The 27839-nt window shown below is 38.4% G+C and overlaps 1 protein-coding gene across 6 annotated transcripts; it reads left to right on the forward strand.

Moving 5' to 3' along the window:
- Positions 1-549: 549 nt before the first annotated feature.
- FAM221A (family with sequence similarity 221 member A) lies at positions 550-27681 on the forward strand. 6 transcript variants are annotated; one of them, XM_067746516.1, is made up of 8 exons: positions 550-710; positions 3510-3683; positions 6793-6983; positions 9027-9233; positions 13630-13737; positions 16852-16934; positions 26910-27016; positions 27189-27681. In XM_067746516.1, the coding sequence occupies exons 1-8, from the start codon at positions 646-648 to the stop codon at positions 27190-27192; spliced, it is 939 nt and encodes a 312-aa protein (XP_067602617.1). In that variant the 5' UTR covers positions 550-645; the 3' UTR covers positions 27193-27681. The 6 variants fall into 6 exon arrangements, with proteins under 6 accessions (XP_067602617.1, XP_067602616.1, XP_067602619.1 ...); XM_067746515.1 differs by having other exon boundaries at positions 26910-27681; XM_067746518.1 differs by lacking the exon at positions 26910-27016.
- Positions 27682-27839: the final 158 nt, after the last annotated feature.

Here is a 27839-nt window from a genome sequence, read left to right on the forward strand (position 1 = left end):
GCATTGTAATTCAACCTTGAAAAGAATTTTGTGGAGAATATTTCCAAAGGTTTAAAAAAATCTTAACTGAATTGGGTCTCTTTGTTTCCGCTTAAACCGCTACTCAATTTCTTTGAAGAACATGTTGCTTTAGCGACAACCAAACTGGACGCAGACACTCAGGACTACTGATTTTACATCACAGTTTTTTAAACGCCAAATTTGAAAACACGGCTGGGGATTATGGAGAGGTGGGCCTCACACGTTCCAGAACCTTCTCACAACCAGAGAAAAACGCTGCACAAAGAAATAACCCATGTTCTGTGCATCCATTACATGCAAGGCATTGCACTCCCTCGTCACTCGTTATTTTACAAGGACACCTGCCAGACCAGGGAAAACGAGAGGGACAAGGTTTGCGGAGGCCGGTAAACAGCATCCCCAGCGCGGCGGGGTTGAGCGTGGAGGCCAAGTTTCTCGTGGGCAGCCAGGTGGCAGCGCGCGCCCTGCGTGGTCACCGCGGTCTTCCTGCGGGCCAATCGGGAGGCGGGTGGGAGGGGGCGCGGCCGGCCGGGGCACGACCGGTTTTGGCTCCTCAGGGTTCTGCTCACGTGCGCAGGGCGGGCTGGGGCCCCAGAGCCGGCGCCTCCCGGTTCCCCGACCGCCATGGAGCGGCTGACGTTGCCCGCCGGCAGCGCGGCGGCCGTGGACGAGTACATGGAGTACCGGAGGTGAGGCGGTGGCTCCGCGGGGCCAGGAGGCCCCGGGCAGGCCCGGTCCCTCTCGCTGGAGGAGCTCTGGAGGCGCGGGCGGGCCCGGCCCCCGTCGCGGGAGGAGCGCTGGAGGCGCAGGCAGGGGCCCAGCGCTGGCTCGCTTGGGCTCCCGGAATCCCTTCCCGGGCTGGTGGGGGAAGCTTACATTGATTGCAGGTTTTCTCTTTCTGTAATTAAATATTGTACGTACACGCAGTTCTATTCTAATAAGTTTCTTCCGAGGCAATTTAAAAGGCCTCCCGCTCTGACCTCTTTGAGGAAGGATTATTAACTAGATTTATGCAAAGATCCTTTTTTTTGTTTTCTTCTAAACTGCCAGTGTAGATTACACATTAGTACTCGGGGCCTGTAAAAGCAGACATCAAGTTTGCATGTTAACTTAGTAATAGGGTAAGTTGTGAACTTCTAAACGTGCTCCCAACCCCGAGGGGCAGGTTTTAAGAGAAAGACACTGGTGTAGTGTTGGTGGTTCTGGAGAAACTCTTCTCTGGAAACTGGAAGTGCAGCCGCTCCTAGGGCTTTAGGGAGTGATTCACTGCCTGGGGCCCTGACAAAGACCGATGCACCTGTAGCGATGTGTTTTTCCGGTCTCCCAAGAAAGGTTTTTGTGTGTGTGTGTGTCTTTATTGGAGTATAATTGCTTTACAATGGTGTGTTAGTTTCTGCTTTATAACAAAGTGAATCAGTTATACATATACATATGTTCCCGTATCTCTTCCATCTTGCGTCTCCCTCCCTCCCACCCTTCTAGGTGGTCACAAACCACCTAGCTGATCTCCCTGTGCTATGCGGCGACTTCCCACTAGCTATCTATTTTACGTTTCGTAGTGTATATATGTCCATGCCACTCTCTCACTTTGTCCTAGCTTACCCTTTCCCCTCCCCATATCCTCAAGTCCATGCTCTAGTAGGTCTGCATCTTTATTCCCGTCTTATCCCTAGGTTCTTCATGACCTTTTTTTCCCCTTAGATTCCATATATATGTGTTAGCATACGGTATTTGTTTTTGACAGTTGGGAAACTGGGTGAGTGGGAATTACTGGAGAGGGACAGGCAGGAGGAAGGGGAGTTGAGGCGTGTGTGTGTGTGTGTGTGTGTGTGTGTGTGTATAAAGGGGAAGTGAGACGATCGTATCCTCACCTGGGAAGCTTGAGCGGCCTGAAACCCAAGCCAGAGGAGTTGCTCTGCTTAAAGGTGGTCGCCCCAAATTACTTGGGCAAATGAGTTCCTATCTGACTGCACTTCCCTCTGGCTGTCTAGGTGACATACTTTTGGGTAATGCCTAGAAATGTCTTGGTAATTCTGAGCCAGAAAAAGTGAGGGTGAGAAGCTTGATGGGTCAGGCCTCATTCCTGGTTCGGGTAACGCAAGGAGACTTGTGCCCAGAACAGCTTCCACCCAGCCCTCATGTAGGGCAGAGCGGGCTCTTTGAGGCTCCAAGTCTTACATTTCCTTGGGAGCAAGTTGCTGGGTCCTGATGTTGACTGATAACTTAGATATTTAGATATTCAGGTATGTGGAATGTGGGCCTTCAGTTGTAGTCTCTTGCCTGGCCCAGAAAATGTTAGGGCCTGGGAGGAAATTATTTTTCAAACATAAACTACCTGGAATAATTCTCTAAAAGTTAGGGGCTTGCTGCTCAAAGTGTAGCAGTCATGGCATCACCAAGGAGCATCACCAAGCCCTCTTCAGGCATTTTAATCTTAATCTGCATTTGAACTAGATTTCTTCGGGATTCTGTAAATAAAGTTTGAGCTACACTGGTTTAGAACTTAAAATTAAATGATCTCTTTCTTTAAAGATCTGCATTGATCTTAAGGTCTTTTTAGTACCTGTTGGTATACTTCTTGGTAGCTATAATAAAGTAAAGTGGCCCAAAATTTATCGCAGAATAAAATGCCCTTTGTTTTTATTTTTTTTACTATTGTGTATCTAAATTATTTAAGTAAGGAAGAAGCTTGTAATGGTTTCATAGCCTCTGAGTTGGTTTTATTTATCTACCTCAGCTAAAGGCTTGAAAGTATGGAAAAGAGTATGGATTCCACCAAAAATTATGTAGCATTCTGCAAACAACATTTTTCATGACTTTTTAAGGAGGTATTTTCAAGGAGCTATTTCTTCAATTTTAATTGTGCTTCCTTTTCCTCCAGGGAGTCCAATTCTTAATTTCCTAAGAAATAGTGTTGGCTTAATTTTTCCCATAAAATTTTGAGGTCGGTCTTCTGATTACTCAATGCATATGTTGGGTTTGAGCTGGTGCAGATCCAAGGGTGTTTGTGGGTCCCATCTTAGTTTAAACTCCTGGCCAGGGTTTGGAGTCAAGTGTGGGCATTAGTCATGTTGTCTTCAGCGTCGATGTTTTTTGTACCATTTGTTTTTTGGGGGGGGCTATTTTTTAAGGAGGAAACTATTAGAATTTTTTAGCAGTTTAGGCTCCGGCTTTTAACGGGAAAAATGAGCATGTTTGCTTCAGAATCAAAGGAGAAACTGAGATGAATATGTGGTAATTCTCTAGTGGTAAACATGGATCATTGAAGTCAGATGTTATGAATTCATTGACTTTCTTATTCATAATTCTCTTTTATATGGGAAGCAAAAGCTTTATTACTATTGTGTGTAATTTTGCTATTAACATGAGCCTAACTAAAAAAAGCCGAAGCAGCGTTTCCTTTGACTATACAAGTATAGCTTAATTTTAGTATTTTTAACCTGGAAAATAAATCCACAAGGCTTAAGAGAAGTATTTTTTTGTTATAGAATTGTTGGTGAGGATGATGGAGGGAAACTTTTTACCCCTGAAGAATATGAAGAATACAAAAGAAAAGTCTTACCTATGCGTTTACAGAACAGATTATTCGTGAGCTGGCGATCACCAACTGGAATGGATTGTAAACTTGTGGGTCCAGAGACACTGTGTTTTTGTATCCATAGGTAAGATATTTTATTGCTAAGGTTTCTGGTGATTAGGAAGTATAAAACTGTAGCAGAGCATATCTTCCTTCTATAAATACCATTATTGGTGATCATTGGAAAACATTTGAAAACAGGCTTTTATATACCAATAATATGCCAGAAATTATTTAAGGTTTTTGGGGGCTATATTTGAAAAATTTCTGTTGTATCAGATTAGAACTCATTATGGAGTTTATCACCTTAAGCATCTTTTCTCTTACCATTGGTTAGAAAGATATTGGTGCCCCTGTGGCTTTGCCAGGGGTCTTTCAGTTAGGCTGGGGAGCAGAGTCTGCCTCTCCCACCACTGGACAAGGTAGTAGAGGATGGGTCATCAGACTGCAGAGCTGATTTTATATTTATTTTTTTCTCTGCAGAAAGAGTTTATTTATTCATTTTCACCTTTCATTATGAACATTTTCAGACACACTCAATATTGGAGAGTATGGTGTAATCGACCCCCACATAGCCATTCTTCAGCTTACATAAGTTATGCAGAACTGATTTTAGAGTTGCTTGAGTTGAGCTACACTGAACAGGTTACGAATCTACAAATAGAAGCATTTCTCCTCACATTTACTAATCTCCCTTTACACTTTAAGAAGTGTGTTGTGTGAATACCTTCCTCTTTTATTTACACACACACACACACACACACACACACACACACACACCTGTGAAGGATTGGTTCCATGACCCACTGCGGACACCAAAATCTGGGGATGCTCGAGTCCCATAGCTGGGCCCTCCTGTCTGCAGATGTGGATTCAGCCACCCTCAGATCATAAACGTAGTAGGAACACAATACGTGGTTGGTTTAATGCCCAGATGAGGAAGCCATGGATACTGAGGGCCTACTGCATATTTACTGAAAAAAAAAATCCTCAGTTTAAACCTGTATTGTTCAGGGGTCAACTCTGTGTGTGTGTGTGTGTGTGTATATATGTATATATATATATATGTGTATATATATATATATATATATATATATATACCTTTCTTTAAACAAAAATACAAGCACACAGCTTTTTATTACAAGTGGTCCTCTTCTGAGAAAAGCACATGGAGGAAAGGAAATACATGAGGCTGCAACCATTGATGTGTGTTACCTATACCTGAGGTTTGCATTTTGCTGTGTTTATCCTGTTCTACTTTAAATTTTATGACTGTCACAGGTCTTAGTTGTAAAGCTCAAAAGGACAAAGCTGCTTCAAGGAAAAATCACAGAAACTATTACGTGGTTTTAGGTAACGACTTCAACTTTCTGTTCCAAAGGAACCATGGGAGAGCTGCCCTGTTCTGATAGTTTCTGGGGCTCTTTCCTGAGGTACTCTGTGTAGTTGCTGTTTACAGACTTGCAGTTTGCCGGAGGTTGTTAGGCAGTTGCTGGGATAAGTAATGTTGTATATAGATTGACTTGAAATTTATTTAGCAACCCCAAATAAAAACACTGTGGAGGAATGGAGGATGAGGGTTATGTTGATATCTTTCAGAAATGAAGAGGACTTTGGTAAATTTATGTTAGTTTTATCATTTATCCTCGTAAAAATTTAGTGCCAGTCTCATATCTATGTATAATTGTACAGCATGGAATTAACCTTCAAAAGTGACCCAACCCCACTTGGATGGAAAAGTTCTTTAGTACCAGTCACTCAGTGAGATCTCTGTCTGAATTAATTTTTCCCTATTATGGATGTGAAACATTGGTTATTTAAGGAAAATGAGGAATATATAGAAACGTAGGAAGAAGACTCACCACCTAAAGCCAGCTGCTGTTAATATGTTTTACTATGTTCATGTACTTTTTTCTTTACATAGTTCATTTAGTTAATTATATGTATGTATAAATATTGAACCAGTTTTTCATTACAGAATCACAGAAATGTTTCCACATGGTTCATAGTAATTGTAAACAAGGTTTTTAATACCTCCTTGATATTCCAGCTAGTCCAGTGGTGTTCACTGTGTTTTCCCCAGAGCTATGACGGAGTCTCAGGGGCATACCAGGTGGAAGGGCAAGTTAGGGAAAGGGCAGACTCCAATTATGGCTCTTCACCTTGCTTTAACCAATTCTGCTTTAATCTATTTTGTATAGTATTATGGTTCTGTAAAAGATTTTATTTAAAGAAAAGTTTTCACTGGTAAAAGAGTTTGAAAACTGTCTTCTAGTAATATACTTATCCATTCCCTTATTATGAGTATGCTTTATATATATTGCTATTGTAAGTACTGTTGCTAATGCTATTCTTACGCACAAAGCTCTTTATATACATGGAATAATTTTCTTAGGGTATGTTCTTCAAAAATGAACCATGTAGGTTAAAGGATGCATCTTTTTATGTTTCTTGAAACCCTATTAAATGGGATTGGTTCTTTTGTAACACTCTTGACAGCACTGTGAAATATGTACAGTTAAGAAAACTTTGGCTCTCTTTGCTTAGTGAAAAATGGTATCTCGTTATTTTAACTTCTGTTACCTAGGATAATATTGAGAATAATAAATTTAATATTATTTTACTGAGTATCACTTAATGAGAAGGAAGCCAGTGGCCTGAGAAAATTAGGTACAGCATTTTAACAAAGAGCTTTGGCTTTGAAAGGTGTTGATAATTTATTTTGAAGTTTAAAGTTAAAAATTAAATTATATTAAAATAAATAGCATTATTATACGTTTATTGAACTTATTTCAATTTTAAGTAGCAAACCTGTGAAAATAAATGTAAATAATGCACTTTGATAAAAAGAATTTTCATGAAGAAGTTTTTTCATGCTCTTGGGTTGTGCTTCTGTATTAAAGAATCTGTAGTGGTATTTTAAGAGAATTATTTGCTATTTCTTTGTATATTGTTGTGAAAATTCTTCTTAAATAATTAAAAATAAAAATCTAGATGGGTGAAGATTTTTCTGACCAAAGCAACAGAGCTGACAAATACTGCATGCAGGGGAGTGTATTTTCAACCTTACTGATAAGAACAATGAAACAAAAATAAAAATGAAAAAGAATCATTTTGCATTTAACAGAACAGCAGTTGTCATTTCTGGCAGTACCTGCATTGTGCTTTTATTTCTTCTCTTTTATTTTTTTTAGGTATAAGCAACATAAAACTGACTTTGAAACGATTCCTCAGCAGCGCCCCATCAGTCTGCCTTGTCAAGTGACGGGCTGCCCATGCAGGGCTTACCTCTACGTGCCTCTGAATGGCAGGCAGCCCATTCGCTGCAGGTGCAAGCACTTTGCTGATCAGCATAGTGCTGAGCCTGGCTTTATGTGCAATGCCTGTGAGTTACATTATGATAAACACACAAACAGAATGCTTTTATCTCCTTATTGAATGTTTAATGTGTCTCTGTGCCAGTTTCATTCAGCTACAGCGACATTAAACAACTAGGATGATGGATAGCTACTCTAAAATTTTATTTTTGTGGAAAATCTCAGTTATTTATATGCTTTGCAGTCATCAACCTTAATCTCTAATCTCAACCTTAATCTCATGTAATTCAAATAAGTAATAGTAATAGATTTTAAAGAATCACTAGACGTGATGTGATTCAAATTTTTGAATCGTGGACGTTTTACCAACTGAATTCTATTTACAGAATAATAATCCTTAAAAAGGATTTTATAAGTCTAAAAAATTTGTATAATTTTCTGGCAGATTATTTTGTTATTGCCTAAGACATAGATTGATGGGAAAAGCAAAATGTAACATGATGCTTTTAACACTTTGTAGGCAATAGCACCCTTATCTCAATACCTGTACCCAAATCCCAGCCACCATCCCATATACCCTTACTCTTCATCATCCTTTTAAAAACCCTTTGAAATAGATAGGATATATTTTTTAAATTCTTTTAAAAATTTTATTTTATTTTTACTTATTTATTTTTGGCTGCACTGGGTCTTCATTGCTGCGCACTGGCTTTCTCTAGTTTTGGCTAGCCAGGGCTATTCTTTGTTGCGGTGTGCTGGCTTCTCATTGCGGTGGCTTCTCTTGTTGCAGAGCACGGGCTCTAGGCACGCGGGCTTCAGTAGTTGTGGCACACGGGCTCAGTAGTTGTGGTTCACGGGCTCTAGAGTGCAGGCTCAGTAGTTGTGGCGCATGGGCTTAGTTGCTCTGCGGCATGTGGGATCTTTCCAGACCAAGTCTCGAACCCGTGTCCCCTGCATTGGCAGGCGGATTCTTAACCACTGTGCAACCAAGGAAGCCCTAGGTAGGATTTTTTTAAAAATGGGTAAAATATTTTTCTTCAGGAGATAGTTTTTCCAGTTCTTTTTGTAGTATCTTGAATTGAAATCTTATGATGAAATATGTTATAAAACATTTTTAATGACAGTGGCAGAAATAAATATGTTTCACTGATGAAGTATGGAAGTATTTGAATAAAACTTATTTATTATGTGCCTTGGTTCCCGTACACATTTGTCAGAAGTGTGAGTGTGTAAAGATTTTGTTAATGGTGTATTCTGGACTCCATTTCAATGTGGCTTTTTTTTTTTTTACAAATAGTAATTTTATTGATATAATTCACATACTATATAATTCATCCATTTTGAGGGTACAACCTAATGGTTTTTAATATATTCACAGAGTTGTGCACCCATCACCACAATAAATTTTAGAATATTTTCATCACCCCAAAAAGAAATTCCATATCAATTAGCAGTCATTCCTTATTTCTTCCTCCCCTCAGCTCTAGATGACCAATAATCTACTTTCTGTCTCTGTAGATTTGCCTGTTCTAGACATTTCATATAAGTGGAATCATGGAGTATGTGGTCTTTTCTGATTAGCATCTTTCACTTAGTGTAATGTTTTTATGATTCATCCATGCTGTAACATGCATCAGTACTTCTTTCCTTTTTGTTGTTAAACAGTATTCTGTTGCATCTTTCTATGTCTTTGGGTTGGCCTTCCAATATGGCTTTTATGGGGAATTGACCCACAGAGACGTTTCCACATTATTTCTTCACCACTGGGCTGTCCCCCCCCATACCTGCTTTTAACTCAGTATTTGAGGAGAGGGCCTGTATTTCCTGGCTCTCCAATGTTTAGCTCAGTTTCCTTTAGTCCTGATTGGTTTTTCCATTTTTTTTTTTTTTTTTTGCTATGGACTCTCTTACCATTTTAGCATCTTTTAAAAGTAAGAGCAGTGGCTGGGAGGGAGTGAGTTCAGGGGCTAGGGCTAAGAGGTACAGGGGCCAGAGCACAGTGTGTGAGGGATCCAGATTCAGGTGATTTTGGCCAAGCTAAGTGGTTTATAGGGCATACAGCTCATTACCTATATTTTAAAATGTTTAACTTGGTTTACATCTTGATTCAGGTTCTCAGTGTTCAGGATTCCATAGCTCCTTCACTTGTGCTTGTGGTCAGCCTGCATATACCCATTACACAGTAGTGGAAACTAAGGAAGAAAGACTGGCTCAGAGAAAACCGGTGGGACGGGACGTTCCTTATGCAGCAATGGGAGGATTAGCTGGCTTTAGCTCGCTGGCAGAAGACTACATGCGATTAGATGACAGTGGAATTGGTAAGTGACGATATATGAACTGTGAGCTTGTCATATTGTGCTAACACAATATGTGTTATGTGTGCTAACAATAATGAAGCCTTGTATTTGTTTTGCACTTTAAGTTCTTCATGTTATTTTCAAAAAATATTCTCTCATTTGATTTTTATTTTTTTAAAAAGATTTTATTGTCACTATCCGATGTATGATTATTACAGAAAAATTAGAAAACATAAAAGATCACTCCTACCCCAATACTCATACCGAAATCCCAACTCACAACCCCATTGTTTGTAATAGCGGAATAATAATTTGTTTTATTTGATATGATACAGTTTACCTGTTATCCTATTGTATGTAATTTTTGCCATTATAACCATCTCATTTTGGAAACATAGGCTTTTGTCCATGTGTGTATGTACATGCTATCACATCTGTAGTAATACATGATCATATGCATGTATGTCTACATGTATGCACACAAATATATCCACTTGCATATATAAAAACTTAAAGTAATATACAGAGAAGTTTAATTGGATATATCTCAAACTATTGAAGGTAGCTGGATCCTTCTGGGAAAAAGAACTATGGTTCCTATCTACTTTAAATACTTCTATGTGTGTGGATTTTTTTTTTCATAAAAAGCATGTATTACTTTTATTTTTTTCATTACAAAGATTACAAAAACATAAATCAATATTTTCTTGTTCAAACAGATTCAAACAAGTCCCCCTTGAACACTTTTCTTAACCCCAGATTCTTTCCTAGAGTGTAATTTGCTGTCATCAATTGATTTGTATTTCTCTTTTTAACGTACATTTTTATAGTTTACTTTTTTTTAACTTAGAATAATTTTTGAAGGCCTATTATATCAGGATATACAAATCTACTTATATTTTAACTGCTTCGTAGTATTCCACACTATAGATATATATCAGTTTTCTGAACCATTTCCTTGTTCATGGCATTTAGATTGTTTCCATTTTATTTTTTTGCCTTTACAAACATCGTACCCCCCAAATCCTTGAACTTGCTTCCTTGTGTACTATGTGAATTTGACTCTAAGGCAGATGGAGAGAAGTAGAATTGTTGGGTTGAAGAGTGTGCACATGTGAAATTGTAATACGTTCTGTCGAATTGCCCTCCAAAAATGCTGTACTTGTTTATACTTCCTTTAGTGATGTTTTAGCTTACCTATTTCCAAACATTTATGCTGATCATTGATGTCATTAAACTTAGTTTTTTTGCCAGTCTAATGTGTGAAAGTGTTCTCATTGTTTCAGTTCAGTTGATTTCCCTCATTATTAGTGAGATGAGAGTATTCTTATATTTAGTGTCCATTTTACTTTCTGTGAATTGTCTGTCCATATACTTTGCTTATTTTTATGTTTTTCTATTTTCTCATTGATTTATAAGAAGTCTTCTTATATATTCTGTATACTAATCCTTTGTATTTATTTTGCAGATATTTTCTTCCAATATGTCATTTGTCTTTTGGGTTTTTTACTTCTTATTGTTTTTGTTTTACAGTTTTTAAATGTAGGAAACAGGCCTTCCCTACTCTAATTTTATAAATATGTTCTCCTTCATTTTACTTTAATGCTTAATTTTTTTGCTTTTATGTTTAGCTTTCTTATGTATCTGGAATTTACTTTTTGTGAAAGTGTGAGGTGTGTATAACTTTGGTTTTTGTCCAAATCAATGGCAAGTTATACAAACACCATTTTTCCCAAATAATTTGAAACTTTACCTTTACCATATTCTATTGTACTTTCTATTTTGTGCCATTGCATATTTTGTGCCAATATTTCGTATTTTTAATTATTGTTCTTCATAGTGTGCTTTGATAATTGATATGGTAAATTCTTCCTGTTTGTGTTCATTTTTCAGGATTGCCTTGATATATTTGTGCATTTTCTCTTCTAGGTTATTTTATAACTAGCTTGTTAAATTCCATAAATAAATCCTTTTTCAATTTTTATGGATACATGATTGTATTAGGCTCATGCAACAGTTACAGAAAACCCAGTTATCAGTGGCAAACAAAAAATGATGGTAATGATGTTGTTGATGATAATTACGACTTTGTACTGCGGGGCTTGTTCCAGCCTCTTTATATCTATTACCTCATTTAATCCTCACAACAGCTCTGAGTTAGGTGCTATTATTAATCCTTTTTGCAGACGAGGAAACTCAGCACAGAGTAGTAAAACATCTTGTTCTGTGTTATTCAGCTAGTAAGTGGTAGGACTGGGTTCAACCCCAAAATTGTTATGGGCTCATTAGTCAGACTCATTATTGTCTATTTCTGTGCGACTACCTTATTGTTTTCATTACTACAGCTTTATAATAAATTAATATGTATGATTTCAGTTTTTTACTTTAGAATTTTCCTGACCTATTCTTCCCTTTTAATTCTTTCAGACCTTTGGCATTGTTTTTTAAAAACATTCTATTATTACAAAACTTTCTATTATTTTAGTTGAATATGTAGATTAATATAGGAAGATTTGCTGTTTTAAAATATTGAGTCTCTTCATTTCTTTGTCTTCTGTGTAGCTTAGTGGAATTCTGAAGTTACCTTCATGAAAGTCCTGCACAATTCTTAATTTTATTTCTAGATATTTCATCGTTTTTAAAGCTATCATATATGGATTTTTCCCTTCCTTTATATTTTCTAGCTGATTATTGTTTGCTTATGAAAAAGGAAATGTTGTATGCTGCTTTTGTTACCAGTCATTATTACTTAATCTTAAGATTTTAAATGTATATCTTTAGTTGATTTTGCATATACAGTTGACCCTTGAGCAACAGGGCTTTGAACTGCAAGCGTCCATTTATACATGGATTTTTTTTCAGTAGCAAACACTATGATACTATACAGTCTGTAGTTGGTTGAATCTGCAGATGTGGAACCGTGGATAACGGAAGGCTGACGGTAAAGTTATATGTGGATTTTGACTGTGTGAAGGGTCGGCACCCTTAACCTCTGCACAGTTCAAAGGTCAACAGTAATGATAGTTTTGCTTCTTCCTTTCCAATGTTTATGACTCTTCTTACTCTTTGACCAATCAAAATGACTGGTACTTTCAGAACAATGCTAAGTAATAGTGTTGGTAGCCGGCATCTTTGCCTTTTTGTGACTTCTGGTATTTTATCACTTAAGTATCTTTATCATAGAAAGAAAAAAAAACTTTTCCTTCTGGCCTCTGCTGGAAGGTGGGGTGAAGAAAGATAAGAACGAGGAGAGGAAACATAAGATGTTTTTGTCTTGATTTTAGATGTAGGGGAGCCCGGAGCAGAGGGACGTCTGCTCCATTAGCCATGTAGAGTCCTGGACAGAGATGATCTTTTGCTGGAATTTGTTCCTTTGTGATACTGAAGGAGCCCGTAGTAATTCCCAGCTCCTGTGGGGTGCTTGAAGGCAGGTGAGCTGTGAGGCAGTGGGCCTGCCATAGCATCTGTCATAGCAAGGGGCCAAAGGTGACTGCAGAGCAGAGCTAGATGTGGTTCCCCTGAGCTCTGGGGGATTCGGTAGAAAAAGTGGCAGGCAGCTGAGAGGTCTGTACTTCTAGTGAGAGCGTGTGAGGCTACCAGGCCCTACCAAGCTGAGAGACTAAATTGCAACTTTTGCCAGCCTTTAGCGTTTGAGATCAGTAGCGCACACGGACACCAGAGAACACACAAGGACCTGGCTGGACCTAAGCCCCCTTCTCTGATCTTCCCACAGGTCACAAGAGGGAGGAGCTGGGGAAGGAGGGGTGCAGGAATCTGAAAGGCTGAGCAATTGTCCCACACTATTCACTTTATAGGAAAGGACTAAGAGTTTATTTCCTTCTCTCTACCCATGGATGGGGATAGGCATGTGGGGGAGGGGTGGTTTGTGAAGAAGTAGAGGACTTATTAATTTTTTCTGCAGCTTCCTTCCTTTCGGTCCAAAAGTGAATGTAGCAGTTGGTCTTTGTAGTTTAGGATTATGATTGTTTCCCCATTTCGTTGAAGGAGTTTTCTTTATTTTTTCATATTTTGTTTTTAGATGGTTTCCCAGTAAGGAATAGAGGAAAAATACACTTATTCTATCCTCTTTAACTAGAGGTTTTTAAATTCTGAATGTCTTGCTTTTGATAATGTTTTGTGATTATGTTAAGGTCTTATACTTCTTTGCTGACATACAATTACATTCATGCATTTTTTTTTTCTGTGAGAAAGGTCTCTGAGAAATGCAGAAGTACTTTTATCCATTTGCCTTTACTTTATATGGCAAAAATTTATATAAACAAAAATTTTCATTGTACAGAAAGGATTTTTATAATGATTCTGCTTGGGGCTCTAATTTATTTCACATTTGAAATAACTTCTTTGTATCCTAACAAATAAAGATTTAATTTTCATTCTTCACATATTTTGTTCTCAGGTGCACCTTCAGGTGAATTTTTAGACTCTCCAGTTACAGCCATGGACCACCCATTTCTAAAAGCATTTCAAGCATCATCTAGCTCTTCTCCAGAAACACTAACAGATGGTAATGAAATTAAATTGAGAAATAGTTTTGGATGTAGTAAAGAATATAGATTGATACATTTTCCAGATTACTCTTTTTTTCCAGTATTACCACAATTTGATTATCATTTCACTTTTATATTGTCCAGGCACTGAGAAAAAGCAATAATCTTCATTTTAATTGGGAAAAAATTGTTAAATCTTGGAATTATGAGGATTCTGATAATACAAAAATTTGGAGTTTTAAAACCTTATTCTGGGACATGTTATTGCTTTGATCTGAATAAGAGAGCCCTCTAGTGGACTAATTGCCTTGATCCCTTAGGCTCTCCCAAACAAGGTGTAATTCCTTGATAATTATAGATTAGCAAGGTTTTACCATTTATAAATTGCACATAAAAATGAATAAAGTTCATTTTTATACATTTTTAAGTATTCTATTTCCTTTATTGAAAACAAGAATAAAAACGAAGAAGGAATTTGTATGATTTATGAGGTATTTAATATTTTAAAATATTCTGAAATGAGAATTTTCTTTGATTTATTTGTGTTTTCATACAACCTTTTCACGTACACTGACTTTTTGCGCAAGGGATTTGCACAATGAAGTAATTATAAGATGTAGGTAGAAGTAAGAAATCAAAACAAAAGAAAAGGACACAATTGTGTCACTTTTTTTTAGTGAGGTATAGTCGATTTACAGTATTATATTCCTTTCAGGTATACAACATAGTGATTCAGAATTTGTATAGATTATACTCTATTTAAAGTTGTTATAAAATATTAGCTATATTTCCTATGCTGTACGATATATCCTTGTAGCTTATTTATATGTAGTAGTTTCTATCTCTTAATCCCCTTCCCCTATCTTGCCCCTCCCCAATTTCCCTCTTCCCACTGCTGACCACTAGTTCATTCTCGATATCTGTGAGTTGTGTCAACTTTCAAAGTTGATGTAACTATTACATTAAGCTGCAGTTTTGACTGAGTTGTAGTGGTAGCCAAGGTACAAAAAGGAAGGTGAGATCAGTTAAATACTTTTCCTTATTAGAAAGGAGGAGCCATGAATTCCTCGGTGCACATGAAAGTTGTACCAGTGCTGGATTTTTTTTTTAATAAATTTATTTATTTATTTGTTTTTATTTTTGGCTGCGTTGGGTCTTTGTTGCTGCGCACGGGCTTTCTCTAGTTGTGGAGAGCGGGGGCTACTCTTCGTTGTGGTGTGCGGGCTTTTCATTGCAGTGGCTTCTCTTGTTAGGAGCACGGGCTCTAGGCACGTGGGCTTCAGTAGCTGTGGTACGCGGGCTCTAGAGCGCAGGCTCAGTAGTTGTGGCGCATGGGCTTTGTCGCTCCGCGGCATGTGGGATTTTCCGGGGCCAGGGATCGAACACGTGTCCCCTACGTTGGCAGGTGGATTCTTAACCACTGCGCTACCAGGGAAGCCCCCCAATGCTGGATTTTAAAGAAATTTATGTAGTGACCCTCAATGATGCAGTAGCCCAAGGTTTTTAAAAACTTTTTTTCAGCAAATGCAGCCTCTGGTTGGTTAATTCTGATACTTACCTTTGAAAAAAGTGGTAATATCCCATTTTACCAGATAAATGGTCACATACCATTTATTAAAATGTAGCTCAGTGAAGGTGATTCTGCAAGAAGCTTAGCTCAGGTGGTCCAGTGTGATCCAGGGAAAGACCCAGGGTTTACAGACGAATGGATAGAGAGCATATATTCTAAGCAATTTTTCTTGTTTTTCTCAACAAGATTTGTATTAGGTAGTTGTTGGCAGTGTGGTTATACTCTGTGGTGATCATCTGGAGTCATATGATTTTTGTGTTGCTGGTTGAGGGTGAATTCATATGCTTTAAAAACAAGAACAGGTGTTCAGGTTGATATTCTATTTTGGATGTGAAGGGACCCAACCAAGACATTCCCCTGAAATGAAGGTGAACTTTTCCATGGAATTAGGTGCTTGGCTTACCTACAAGGAAAACCAGATTTTCCTTCCTGAAGCGATTTTAAGTTCCTTTCAGCACATAAACTAGTTCTTGACAAGGTATAAAAGAGTAAATACCATGGAAATGGTTAAAATTATTTTCGTTTTGAAAAATTTCAAAGCAGGAAGTAGCATCACTTTTGGTTGCCTACACAAACTCTCTTAGTCTGTTCAGGTGGCTGTAACAAAATAGCATAGACTGGGTTGCTTATAAACAGTAGAAACTTATTTCTCACAGTTCTGGAGGTGGGGAAGTCCCAGATAAAGGTGCCAGCATGGTTGTGTTCTGGTGACAGTGCTCTTCCTGATTCACAGCCAGTGCCTTCTCCTTGTGTCCTCACATGGTAGAAGGGTTGAGGACTCTCTATGGGGTCTCTTTTATAAGAACACTAATCCCATTCATGAGCGCTCCACCCTCATGATCTAAGTACCTCCCAAAGGCCCCACCTCCTAGGACCATCACATTGGGCATTAGGATTTCAACATATGAATTTTGGGTGGTGGGGGGAGGGGGCAGGAACACAAACATTCAGACCTTAGTGCAAACCTTCAATAGTTACTTCTGCGCATTATCTGTTACAGTGGTACGTGAATTTCTAGCTGTAAAATTTAAAAAGTAGTTGAACAAAGCTAAATGAGCTCTGATGTGAAATAGCTATATGGTGTAATTTAATATGAACCACTTGAATATTTGGAGAATGTTTACCAATGAACATTACTTTTGTCTTATGATGCCCTGCTTTCTGAAAAAGAGGGAGTAGGATCAATGATTCATTTAGATCATTTCTGGTTCGAAAAACACAAAATAATCACTCAGAAGGAGGAAAGTTTTTTTTCTGTTTTTTATTTCAGAAGAATTTATAATTATATGAGTACAGTTGACTCTTGAACAACACAGCTGGGTTAGGGACCCCCCACCCCTGTGCAGTTGAAAAATCCTCGTATAAGTTTACATCTGGGCCTCTGTATCCACAGTTCCTCTGTAACCACAGTTCCTCCACATCTGCAGATTCAACCAACCCAGGAGCATGCAGTAGTGTAGTAGGTATTTTTCGAAAAAAATCTGAGTATAAGTGGATACACAGTGCAAACCCATGTTGTTCAAGGGTCAGCTGTACTTAGATTTTTCTTTTTCCTTACTAGTAGGTACAAGCAGTCAAGTTTCTTCCTTAAGGAAACCTGAAGAGGACGATATGGCTTTCTTTGAAAGACGATACCAGGAAAGGGTAAGTCTGTAGGAAAACCTGCTTACATTAAGCATTTACTTGTAACAGAGACACTGTAGAACAACTATATATTGATTGTGGATCATCATTAAAAATAATTTATAACGTCTACTTATAGCTAGTGTTAGGCTTTGAGGCTTATTTAGAACAATTCAGAGAGAAACAGGACTAATGAATATGATAATTTATGGAGGTCATAAAGATTGACTAAATATACACATAAAATTGTCAATAATAAAGACAACCTGAGCAGATTTGTAAATTATATATATATTGAATTCGTTTTTTAAAATTAAGTAATTTATTTATTTTTGGCTGCGTTGGGTCTTCATTGCTGCGCGCGGGCTTTCTGTGGTTGCAGTGAGTGGGGCCTACTCTTCGTTGAGGTGTGCGAGCTTCTCATTGCAGTGGCTTCTCTTGTTGCAGAGCACAGGCTCTAGGCACGCGGGCTTCAGTATTTGTGGCACGTGGGCTTACTAGTTGTGGCTTGTGGGCTCTAGAGCGCAGGCTCAGTAGTTGTGGTGCACGGGCTTAGTTGTTCCATGACATGTGGGATCTTCCTGGACCAGGATCGAACCCATGTCCCCTGCATTGGCAGCCGGATTCCTAACCACTGGGCCACCAGGGAAGTCCCTGTATATTGAATTCTTAATGTATAGTATTTCTACTCCTTAGTGGCTTCTAGGTATAGGCAGACTCAAGTTAGAATTACCCAATAGTCTTTAAGAAGCACAACACTAAACATAAACATATTTTAACAATTTTCAGGGCTCAACAACTACAGTGTTGATGTGTTCCCTGCTTTCAGTAATGATAATTTTCATCAGTTCACCACCACACCATAAACTCCTTGGGGATAAATATAGTATTTTTTATTATCTGTATTTTCCCCAGAACTAAGTACAGTGCCTTGTACATAACATGTTTTCAATAAATATTTATGGAAAATTGAAAAGATAAATACAGGTATAATTGATATTTGCTTTCACACGTCATCTACTTACACATGTGATGTGTTTCATGTCAGTGTTCATATTTGAAAGTTTTGTTTTGTTCTTGTTTATTGCCAGGTGAGGGGATGCTGGCTTGATGAGGCATGGGGGATTGTATCCAGCCACATGGTACATTCCCCAAAGTGCTTTCCTTAGGATTATTTCATAGTTGCTTTGGGGGCATTCATTGTCTCTCTGACTAGGTAGTAAGTGCCATGAAAGTAAAGACACTCATCACTTTTTGTTGTATTCTCTACAACTCTTAAACAAGAGCTTGTTGAGTAACTAAAGGTGTGGGAAAAGGAGACCATTAAATAAATTCACCATCCAAGGGCAGAGGAAGTGAGTAGGGGACAGAGAGATTAGCATGTCTTTCCTAATGAAGAACTTTAAAGTATAGGGGGACAGTCCTTGGTATGACTTAAGGCAGTGATAAATATTGTCTGTGCTATAGCGATTCATCATATGTGGCTATGTATGTCTAAATTTAAATAAATTAAAAATTATTTCCTCAGTCACACTAGCCATATTTCAGGGGCTCAGTAGCCACATGTGGCTAGTGGCTACCTTGTTGGGCAGTGCAGAAAGTTCTTTTGGAAAGCTCTGATCTAAGAGAAAGAGGTGGTGGTAGAATTTCAGGGGGGGAGGATAAGATAGAGTGAGGAAAGAAGAGGCTATGTTTGCAGCATCATCAAGGCTAGACTTTTTTTTTTTTTTTTTTTTTTTGCGGTATGCGGGCCTCTCACTGTTGTGGCCTCTCCCGTTGCGGAGCACAGGCTCCGGACGCGCAGGCTCAGCAGCCATGGCTCATGGACCCAACTGCTCCGCGGCATGTGGGATCCTCCCGGACTGGGGCACGAACCCGTGTCCGCTGTATCGGCAGGCAGACTCTCAACCACTGCGCCACCAGGGAAGCCCAAGGATAGACTTTTAATCAGATCAATCTGTGTTCTTAGAACACACACGTTCCCAGCTGAACTTTAGTTTTTCCTCATAGGCTTATGAGGGACAGGGTTCTAGAACTCCTTTCTTCCCTCCTCCAGGAGCTTGGGTAGTGTTGACTGCCTTGAAAAACATGCTGATGGTATTTGCTTGTGGCAAAGTAAAGGGGGTAGTTCTTATCTGTGAATGTTTTAGGGGATATACCTGGCCCATCCAGACTACTTATTATAAATAGACCTAGAATTTATGGATTTATGGGATGTGGTTTATAACTCTTCAGCCTGTGTGATTTATGGATTTATGAGATACAGCTTATAACCTCTCCAGCCTTTGTGATGAATGGAGTATAAAAACTAAGAAACTCAAACCTAAACAACTTCCTCTGAGCTGATGTGTATCATACACGTTGTTAGTACTCATCTTTTACTCCAAAAAACTATGACAAGCACCATTGAGGGAAAAAGGATGATTGGGAAACTAAATCTGATGGCTTCAGGGCCCCATTTGAAAGCAGTGCTACATCTGAATCTGGTTTTGGTTGTATCCTTTGCTACTCATTGGTATCATTGGGTGTGGGGAAGAATCCATGGTTAGTGTGAATTGGTTTTGATAATTGAAGCCTTTGTGGTAACATAGTTTACTAACTACTTTTACATATTAAAGAGTTGCTTCTTAGCTTCTGTAATATATCAGGTCAAATTATTTTCTTCCATTGTGGATGGCCTTTGGTCTCTTTTCCTCAATAAAAGAGAATTTTATTAAGGAAACAATTATTAAAGGTCAGCTAGGTGCAAGACACTGTGTTAATGCCAGGAAATTAAAAAAAAATTTTAAGGAGAGGGCAGACAGCAGAAGCAAGAAGAACTATAGTCCTGCAGCCTGTGGAACAAAAACCACATTCACAGAAAGACAGACAAGATGAAAAGGCAGAGGGCTATGTACCAGATGAAGGAACAAGATAAAACCCCAGAAAATCAACTAAATGAAGCAGACATAGGCAAACTTCCAGAAAAAGAATTCAGGATAATGATAGTGAAGATGATCCAGGACCTCGGAAAAAGAATGGAGGCAAAGATCGAGAAAATACAAGAGATGTTTAACAAAGACCTAGAAGAATTAAAGAACAAACAAACAGAGATGAACAATACAATAACTGAAATGAAAACTACACTAGAAGGAATCAATAGCAGAATAACAGAGTCAGAAGAACGGATAAGTGACCTGGAAGACAGAATGGTGGAACTCACTGCTGTGGAACAGAATAAAGAAACCAGAATGAAAAGGAATGAAGACAGCCTAAGAGACCTCTGAGACAAGATTAAAGGCAAAAACATTCGCATTATAGGTGTCCCAGAAGGAGAAGAGAGAGAGAAAGGACCAGAGAAAATATTTGAAGAGATTATAGTAAAAAACTTCCCTAACATGGGAAAGGAAATAGCCACCCAAGTCCAGGAAGCACAGAGAGTCCCATACAGGATAAACCCAAGGAGAAACACGCCGAGCCACATAGTAATCAAATTGGCAAAAATGAAAGACAAAGAAAAATTATTGAAAGCAACAAGGGAAAAACGACAAATAAGATACAAGGGAATTCCCATAAGGTTAACAGCTGATTCTCAGCAGAAACTCTACAAGCCAGAAGGGAGTGGCATGATATACTTAAAGTGATGAAAGGGAAGAACGTACAACCAAGATTACTCTACCCCGCAAGGATCTCATTCATATTCGATGGAGAAATCAAAAGTTTTACAGACAAGCAAAAGCTAAGAGAATTCAGCACCACCAAACCAGCTCTACCACAAATGGTAAAGGAACTTCTCTAAGTGGGAAACACAAGACAAGAAAAGGACCTACAAAAACAAACCCCAAACAATTAAGAAAATGGTCATAGGAACATACATATCGATAATTACCTTAAACGTGAATGGATTAAATGCTCCAACCAAAAGACACAGGCTTGCTGAATGGATACAAAAACAAGACCCATATATACGCTGTCTACAAGAGACCCACTTCAGACCTAGGGACTCATTCAGACTGAACGTGAGGGGTTGGAAAAAGATATTCCATGCAAATGGAAATCAAAAGAAAGCTGGAGTAGCAATACTCATATCAGATAAAATAGACTTTAAAATAAAGAATGTTACAAGAGACAAGGAAGGACACTACATAATGATCTAGGGGTCAATCCAAGAAGAAGATATAACAATTATAAATATATATGCACCCAACATAGGAGCACCTCAATACATAAGGCAACTGCTAACATCTATAAAAGAGGAAATAGACAGTAACACAATAATAGTGGGGGACTTTTAACACCTCACTTACACCAATGGACAGATCATCCAAAATGAAAATAAATAAGGAAACAGAAGCTTTAATTGACACAATAGACCAGACAGATTTAATTGATATTTATAGGACATTCCATCCAAAAACAGCAGATTACACTTTCTTCTCAAGTGCGCATGGAACATTCTCCAGGATAGATCACATCTTGGGTCACAAATCAAGCCTCAGTAAATTTAAGAAAATTGAAATCATAACAAGCATCTTTTCTGACCACAGCGCTATGAGATTAGAAATGAATTACAGGGAAAAAAACGTAAAAAACAGAAACACATGGAGGCTAAACAATACACTACTAAATAACCAAGAGATCACTCAAGAAATCAAAGAGGAAATAAAAAAATACCTAGAGACAAATGACAATGAAAACATGACGATCCAAAACCTATTGGATGCAGCAAAAGCAGTTCTAAGAGAGAAGTTTGTAGCTATACAAGCCTACCTCAAGAAACAAGAAAAATCTCAAATAAACAATCTAACCTTACACCTAAAGGAACTAGAGAAAGAAGAACAAACAAAACCCAAAGTTAGCAGAAGGAAAGAAATCATAAATATCAGAGCATAAATAAATTAAATAGACAAAAAGAAAACAATAGCAAAAAAAAAAAAAAAGAAAACAATAGCAAACATTAACAAAACTAAAAGCTGGTTCTTTGAGAAGATAAACAAAATTGATGAACCATTAGCCAGACTCATCAAGAAAAAGAGGGAGAGGACTCAAATCAATAAAATTAGAAATGAAAAAGGAGAAGTTACGACGGACACTGCAGAAATACAAAGCATCCTAAGGGACTACCACAAGCAACTCTATGCCAATAAAATGGACAACCTGGAAGAACTGGACAAATTCTTAGAAAGGTATAACCTTCCAAGACTGAACCAGGAAGAAATAGAAAATATGAACAGACCAATCACAAGTAATGAAATTGAAACTATGATTAAAAATCTTCCAAGAAACAAAAGTCCAGGACTAGATGGCTTCACAGGTGAATTCTATCAAACATTTAGAGAAGAGCTAACCCCCCTCCTTCTCAAACTCTTCCAAAAAATTGCAGAGGAAGGAACACTCCCAAACTCATTCTATGGGGCCACCATCACCCTGATACCAAAACCAGACAAAGATACTACAAAAAAAGAAAATTATAGACCAATATCACTGGTGAATATAGATGCAAAAATCCTCAACAAAATAGTAGCAAACAGAATCCAACAACACATTAAAAGGATCATACACCATGATCAAGTGGGATTTTTCCCAGGGATGCAAGGATTCTTCAATATACGCAAATCAATCAATGTGATACACCATACTAACAAATTGAAGAATAAAAACCATATGATCATCTCAATAGATGCAAAAAAAGCTTTTGACAAAATTCAACACCAATTTATGATAAAAACTCTCCAGAAACTGGGCATAGGGGGAACCTACCTCAACATAATAAAGGCCATATATGACAAACCCATAGCAAACATCATTCTCAATGGTGAAAAACTGAAAGCATTTCCTCTAAGATCTGGAACAAGACAAGGATGTCCACTCTCACCACTATTATTCAACATAGTTTTGGAAGTCCTAGCCACAGCAATCGGAGAAGAAAAAGAAATAAAAGGAATACAAATTGGAAAAGAAGAAGTAAAACTGTCACTGTTTGCAGGTGACGTGATACTATACATAGAGAATCCTAAAGATGCCACCAGAAAACTACTAGAGCTAATCAATGAATTTGGTAAAGTTGCAGGATACAAAATTAATGCACAGAAATCTCTTGCATTCCAATACACTAATGATGAAAAATCTGAAAGAGAAATTAAGGAAACACTCCCATTTACCATTGCAACAAAAGGAATAAAATACGTAGGAATAAACCTACCTAAGGAGACAAAAGACCTGTATGCAGAAAGCTATAAGACACTGATGAAAGAAATTAAAGATGATACCAACAGATGGAGAGCTATACCATGTTCTTGGATTGGAAGAACCAATATTGTGAAAATGACTATACTACCCAAAGCAATCTACAGATTCAATGCAATCCCTATCAAATTACCCATGGCATTTTTTACGGAACTAGAACAAGAAATCTTAAAATTTGTATGGAGACACAAAAGACCTCGAATAGCCAAAGCAGTCTTGAGGGAAAACATTGGAGCTGGAGGAATCAGACTTCCTGACTTCAGAGTATACTATAAAGCTACAGTAATCAAGACAATATGGTACTGGCACAAAAACAGAAACATAGATCAATGGAACAAGATAGAAAGCCCAGAGATAAACCCACGCACCTATGGTCAACTAATCTATGACAAAGGAGGCAAGGATATACAATGGAGAAAAGACAGTCTCTTCAATAAGTGGTGCTGGGAAAACGGGACATGTCTATTTCTTTGGAGAAATAGACATTTCTCCAAAGAAGACATACAGATGGCCAAGAAGCACATAAAAAGCTGCTCAACATCACTAATTATTAGAGAAATGCAAATCAAAACTACAATGAGGTATCACCTCACACCAGTTAGAATACGCATCATCAGAAAATCTACAAACAAGTGCTGGAGAGGGTGTGGAGAAAAGGGAACCTTCTTGCACTGTTGGGGGGAATATAAATTGATACAGCCACTATGGAGAACAATATGGAGGTTACTTAAAAAACTAAAAATAGGGGCTTCCCTGGTGGCGCAGTGGTTGGGAGTCCGCCTGCCGATGCGGGGGACGCGGGTTCGTGCCCCGGTCCGGGAGGATCCCGCGTGCCGCGGAGCGGCTGGGCCCGTGAGCCATGGCTGCTGGGCCTGTGCGTCCGGGGCCTGCGCTCTGCAGCGGGAGGGGCCACGACAGTGAGAGGCCCGCGTACCGCAAAGAGAAAAAAAAAAAAAAAGTATATATATATGTGTATATATATATATATATATATTTAGAAAAAAAAAAAAATAGAATTACCATATCACCCAGCAATCCCACTACTGGGCATATACCCAGAGAAAACCATAATTCAAAAAGACACATGCACCCCAATGTTCATTGCAGCACTATTTACAGTAGCCAGGTTATGGAAGCAACCTAAATGCCCGTGGAGAGACGAATGGATACAGAAGATGTGGTACATATATACAATGGAATATTACTCAGCCATGAAAAGGAACGAAATTGGGTCATTTGTTGAGAGGTGGATGGATCTAGAGACTGTCATACACAGTGAAGTAAGTCTGAAAGAGAAGAACAAATATCGTATATTAACTCATATATGTGGAACCTAGAAAAATGGTACAGATGAACCAGTTTGCAGGGCAGAAATTGAGACACAGATGTAGAGAACAAATATATGGCCACCAAGTGCGGAAAGCTGCGGGGGTGTGGGGGTGGTGGTGTGATGAATTGGGCAATTGGGATTGACATGTATACACTGATGTATATAAAGTTAATGACTAATAAGGACCTGCTGTATAAAAGAATTTTAAAAAATTAGGGAAGAGGAAGAGGAGGTGTTTTTGCTTTTTGGATAATGTATTAGGTGGATGTGTTTGCTAAGTACTATTTGAAATGAGTAAACGCTGCTTTAGCTTTTGTTGTTTAGCATATTTGATCTTTTTTGATGTTACTGCAAATGTAACACTTGGCCGTAAATGAGAGGAGTAAGGGGATTAGCATTTGAGTGCTTATTAAGTACCTAGATTTATATGTGTGTGTGTGTGTGTGTGTGTGTGTGTGTGTGTGTATGTGTGTATATATGTGTATATATATGTGTGTGTATATATATATATAAAATCTTATTTAAACCTTTAGAACAACCTTATTACATAGTGCCTATTACTATGACTTTTTTACAAAGGACAAAACTGTTGGTTAGTAGTTTGCCTCAGATGGTTAATCAACAGTAGAGGTAGGATTCAGGTATTCTTCTGACTCCGAGGCCCATAATCTTTGCCTCAGAACAGAGTGTTCTTTGGGGGTCCTCCAGATGACCTGTTGACCTTTACAGTGTACAAGAGTGATATGAGTGTACGATTTTTATTTATTTATTTTTTTGGCCGTGCTGCGCAGCATGTGGTATCTTAGTTCCCTGACCAGGGATCGAACTCGTGCACACTGCAGGTAAGTGTGGAATCTTAACCCTGGACCGCAAGGGAAGTCCCGAGTGTATGATTTTTGAATGAGGTTCCCAGCCAACTCAAAGAGGAGAGAGAGAGGGAGAAAATGGGGAAGAGACAGAGGTGAGATTCATTCACTTTTATTTTTAGGAGGTTACTTGCAGTTTGGTGAGATTGGGTAGACTGGTTTTGCCAGGCCTCTTCTGGTTTCTTTGTATTATTCCCGTCATATTAGGAAGCAAGAGGCCTTGCCTCCACCCACCATGCCCCATATTTTCTCTCCCCTTCTTTTGCAGGGGTAAGGCAGTGGTGCTGCCTTGGAATTGGTGTGTGTGAGTGTGAGTGGCAGTAAAAGGAACGTGGGTTTTGTGTTCTATGGAGTCTTTTTTTTTTTTTTCCCAAGGAAAGGATTTATATGTTTCTGAAAGATCAGAAGGCTCTTGCTTAGGGTATGCAAGCTTCTTCTTTGTTTCAGTTACAGTGGAGAAGGACAACCTTCAGGAAGGTAACTGTTGAAATGTAGAAATCAGAATTATAGGTAACTGTCCTTTAAGCAGTATGTGTTCCAGAGATAATCCAACTGGATTAGGTGTATCCTGTAACGCTGTAGGGAATGTGCATAGGCTGGATGTAAGGTTAGGCATTTAAGCTTTTCTTTTTTTAAACTTTAGTGGCAATTAAAATTAATTTAATCATTTCTCCAAAGCAATATTCATTATATGTTATTTTTGTTAAAATGCTTTTGTAAAGTTGAAATCAAACAGTACTAGATGACTTTTTAAAAAAAATTTATTTATTTATTATTTTTGGCTGCGTTGGGTCTTCGTTGCTGTGTGCAGGCTTTCTCTAGTTGTGGCGGCTTCTCTTGTTGCGGGGCACGGGCTCTAGGCATGTGGGCTTCAGTAATTGCAGTACGTGGGCTCAGTAGTTGTGGCTCGTGGGCTCTAGAGCACAGGCTCAGTAGTTGTGGCACACAGGCTTGGTTGTTTCACAGCATGTGGGATCTTCCTGGAGCAGGGCTCGAACCTGTGTCCCTGCATTGGCAGGTGGATTCTTAACCACTGCGCCACCAGGGAAGTCCCTGATTACATTTTTTTTTTTTTTTTTTTTGTGGTATGGGGGCCTCTCACTGTTGTGGCCTCTCCCGTTGCGGAGCACAGGCTCCGGACGCGCAGGCCCAGCAGCCATGGCTCACGAGCCCAGCCACTCCGCGGCATGTGGGATCCTCCCAGACTGGGGCACGAACCCATGTCCCCTGCATCGGCAGGCGGACCCTCAACCACTTGCGCCACCAGGGAAGCCCCTGATTACATTTTTAATTAAAAAATTTTGTCATTCTTTGACTGTGTTTGAGATACACACACACACACACACATATTCACACACACATACTCATACACTAAGATAGAGACAGAGCCCTTGACAGGACCCCTCTCTGCAGGGTTCTCGCTTTTGTGCTCATTCTCTGAGTCCTCTGTTCAGTCAGCACTCCTCAAATCTCTCCCGTGTGCTGGGATATGTGTGTGAAGGGGTGTGTGTGTGTGTAAGTGAGACTCTCTGCCTCTTCCCCCTCCCTCTGACCCATTCTCTCTCTGTCTCTAAGGTGTTAATGAAGTCTGCCCTGTCTCTGAGAGAGAAGAAGAGAGGAAACACAGGAGGGAGAGGAGTTGGGAGCTTGCATACCCCAACAAACCATATTTTAAAAATGCAGTTAGGTCCCTTCAACAATCAGATTGTGGCTTTAGTATTTAGCAGCTTAATAACCACTAGGTGTGTAAAATGGCTGTGATAAATAAGACATGAACCCAAATGAGGTATGTGCAACCTTTTTTTTCTTTAGTATGCTTTACAAATTATATCAACAAATATTTTAAATTTTCAGATAAAAATGGAAAAGGCTGCTAAGCAGAAAGGAAAAGCACCATTGCCATCAACTACAAAATCTTCATGAAGACTACTGGGGAAATTAAAACCAGCATCCAAATATGTCTTTTGTGTGTTAATTATTTAAGTATAATGATACAATTTATTTTTCCTCAAATAATTTACTTCTTTTTCTGTGTAAAAATATCTTTTTGAATGTTTCCTTAATTTATTTAAGTGAAAATACCTTATACTACTTTTGTCAAAATTCATGATTTATTACTTTATATAAACTTTTTATCTCTCCTAACAAATGAGGTTATTTTTATATTAGCGAAAAGCTTAAAGTATGGTAAATATTTTTAGTTTATAATAGTTTAACTTTTTCAGGCTATTTTAAAAATTAAAGATGTTATTGAGGGTTTTGAACAAATATATTTCATTCAAAATAGTTACATGAATATCCTTGTTATTTTTCAAACTTTGTAATGTTGATTTGTTTTAAAATAAAAAAGCGTATTTTAAAATTATTTAATCATTTTCTAGTGGTATCTAATGATTTTTAAGTCGTTTTGTTAACTATGCATTGTTTATAACTGTATTGATGCCTCCCATGTGCCACTTCAGATTCTCTTGGTGCACCTCTAACTCCAGTACTGCTGTGAGACAC

The sequence above is a fragment of the Pseudorca crassidens genome, chromosome 8 (assembly GCF_039906515.1).
Source record: "Pseudorca crassidens isolate mPseCra1 chromosome 8, mPseCra1.hap1, whole genome shotgun sequence".
In the NCBI taxonomy this organism is placed as follows: Eukaryota; Metazoa; Chordata; class Mammalia; order Artiodactyla; family Delphinidae; genus Pseudorca; species Pseudorca crassidens.

Excerpts from the sequence above, each read along its gene's own strand:
- FAM221A (XM_067746515.1), top strand. The coding sequence starts at position 646 with ATGGAGCGGCTGACGTTGCCCGCCGGCAGCGCGGCGGCCGTGGACGAG. Across the intron at positions 6,984-9,026 it reads TGGCTTTATGTGCAATGCCT|GTTCTCAGTGTTCAGGATTC; the intron begins GTGAGTTACATT and ends ATCTTGATTCAG. Across the intron at positions 9,234-13,629 it reads ATTAGATGACAGTGGAATTG|GTGCACCTTCAGGTGAATTT; the intron begins GTAAGTGACGAT and ends TTTTGTTCTCAG.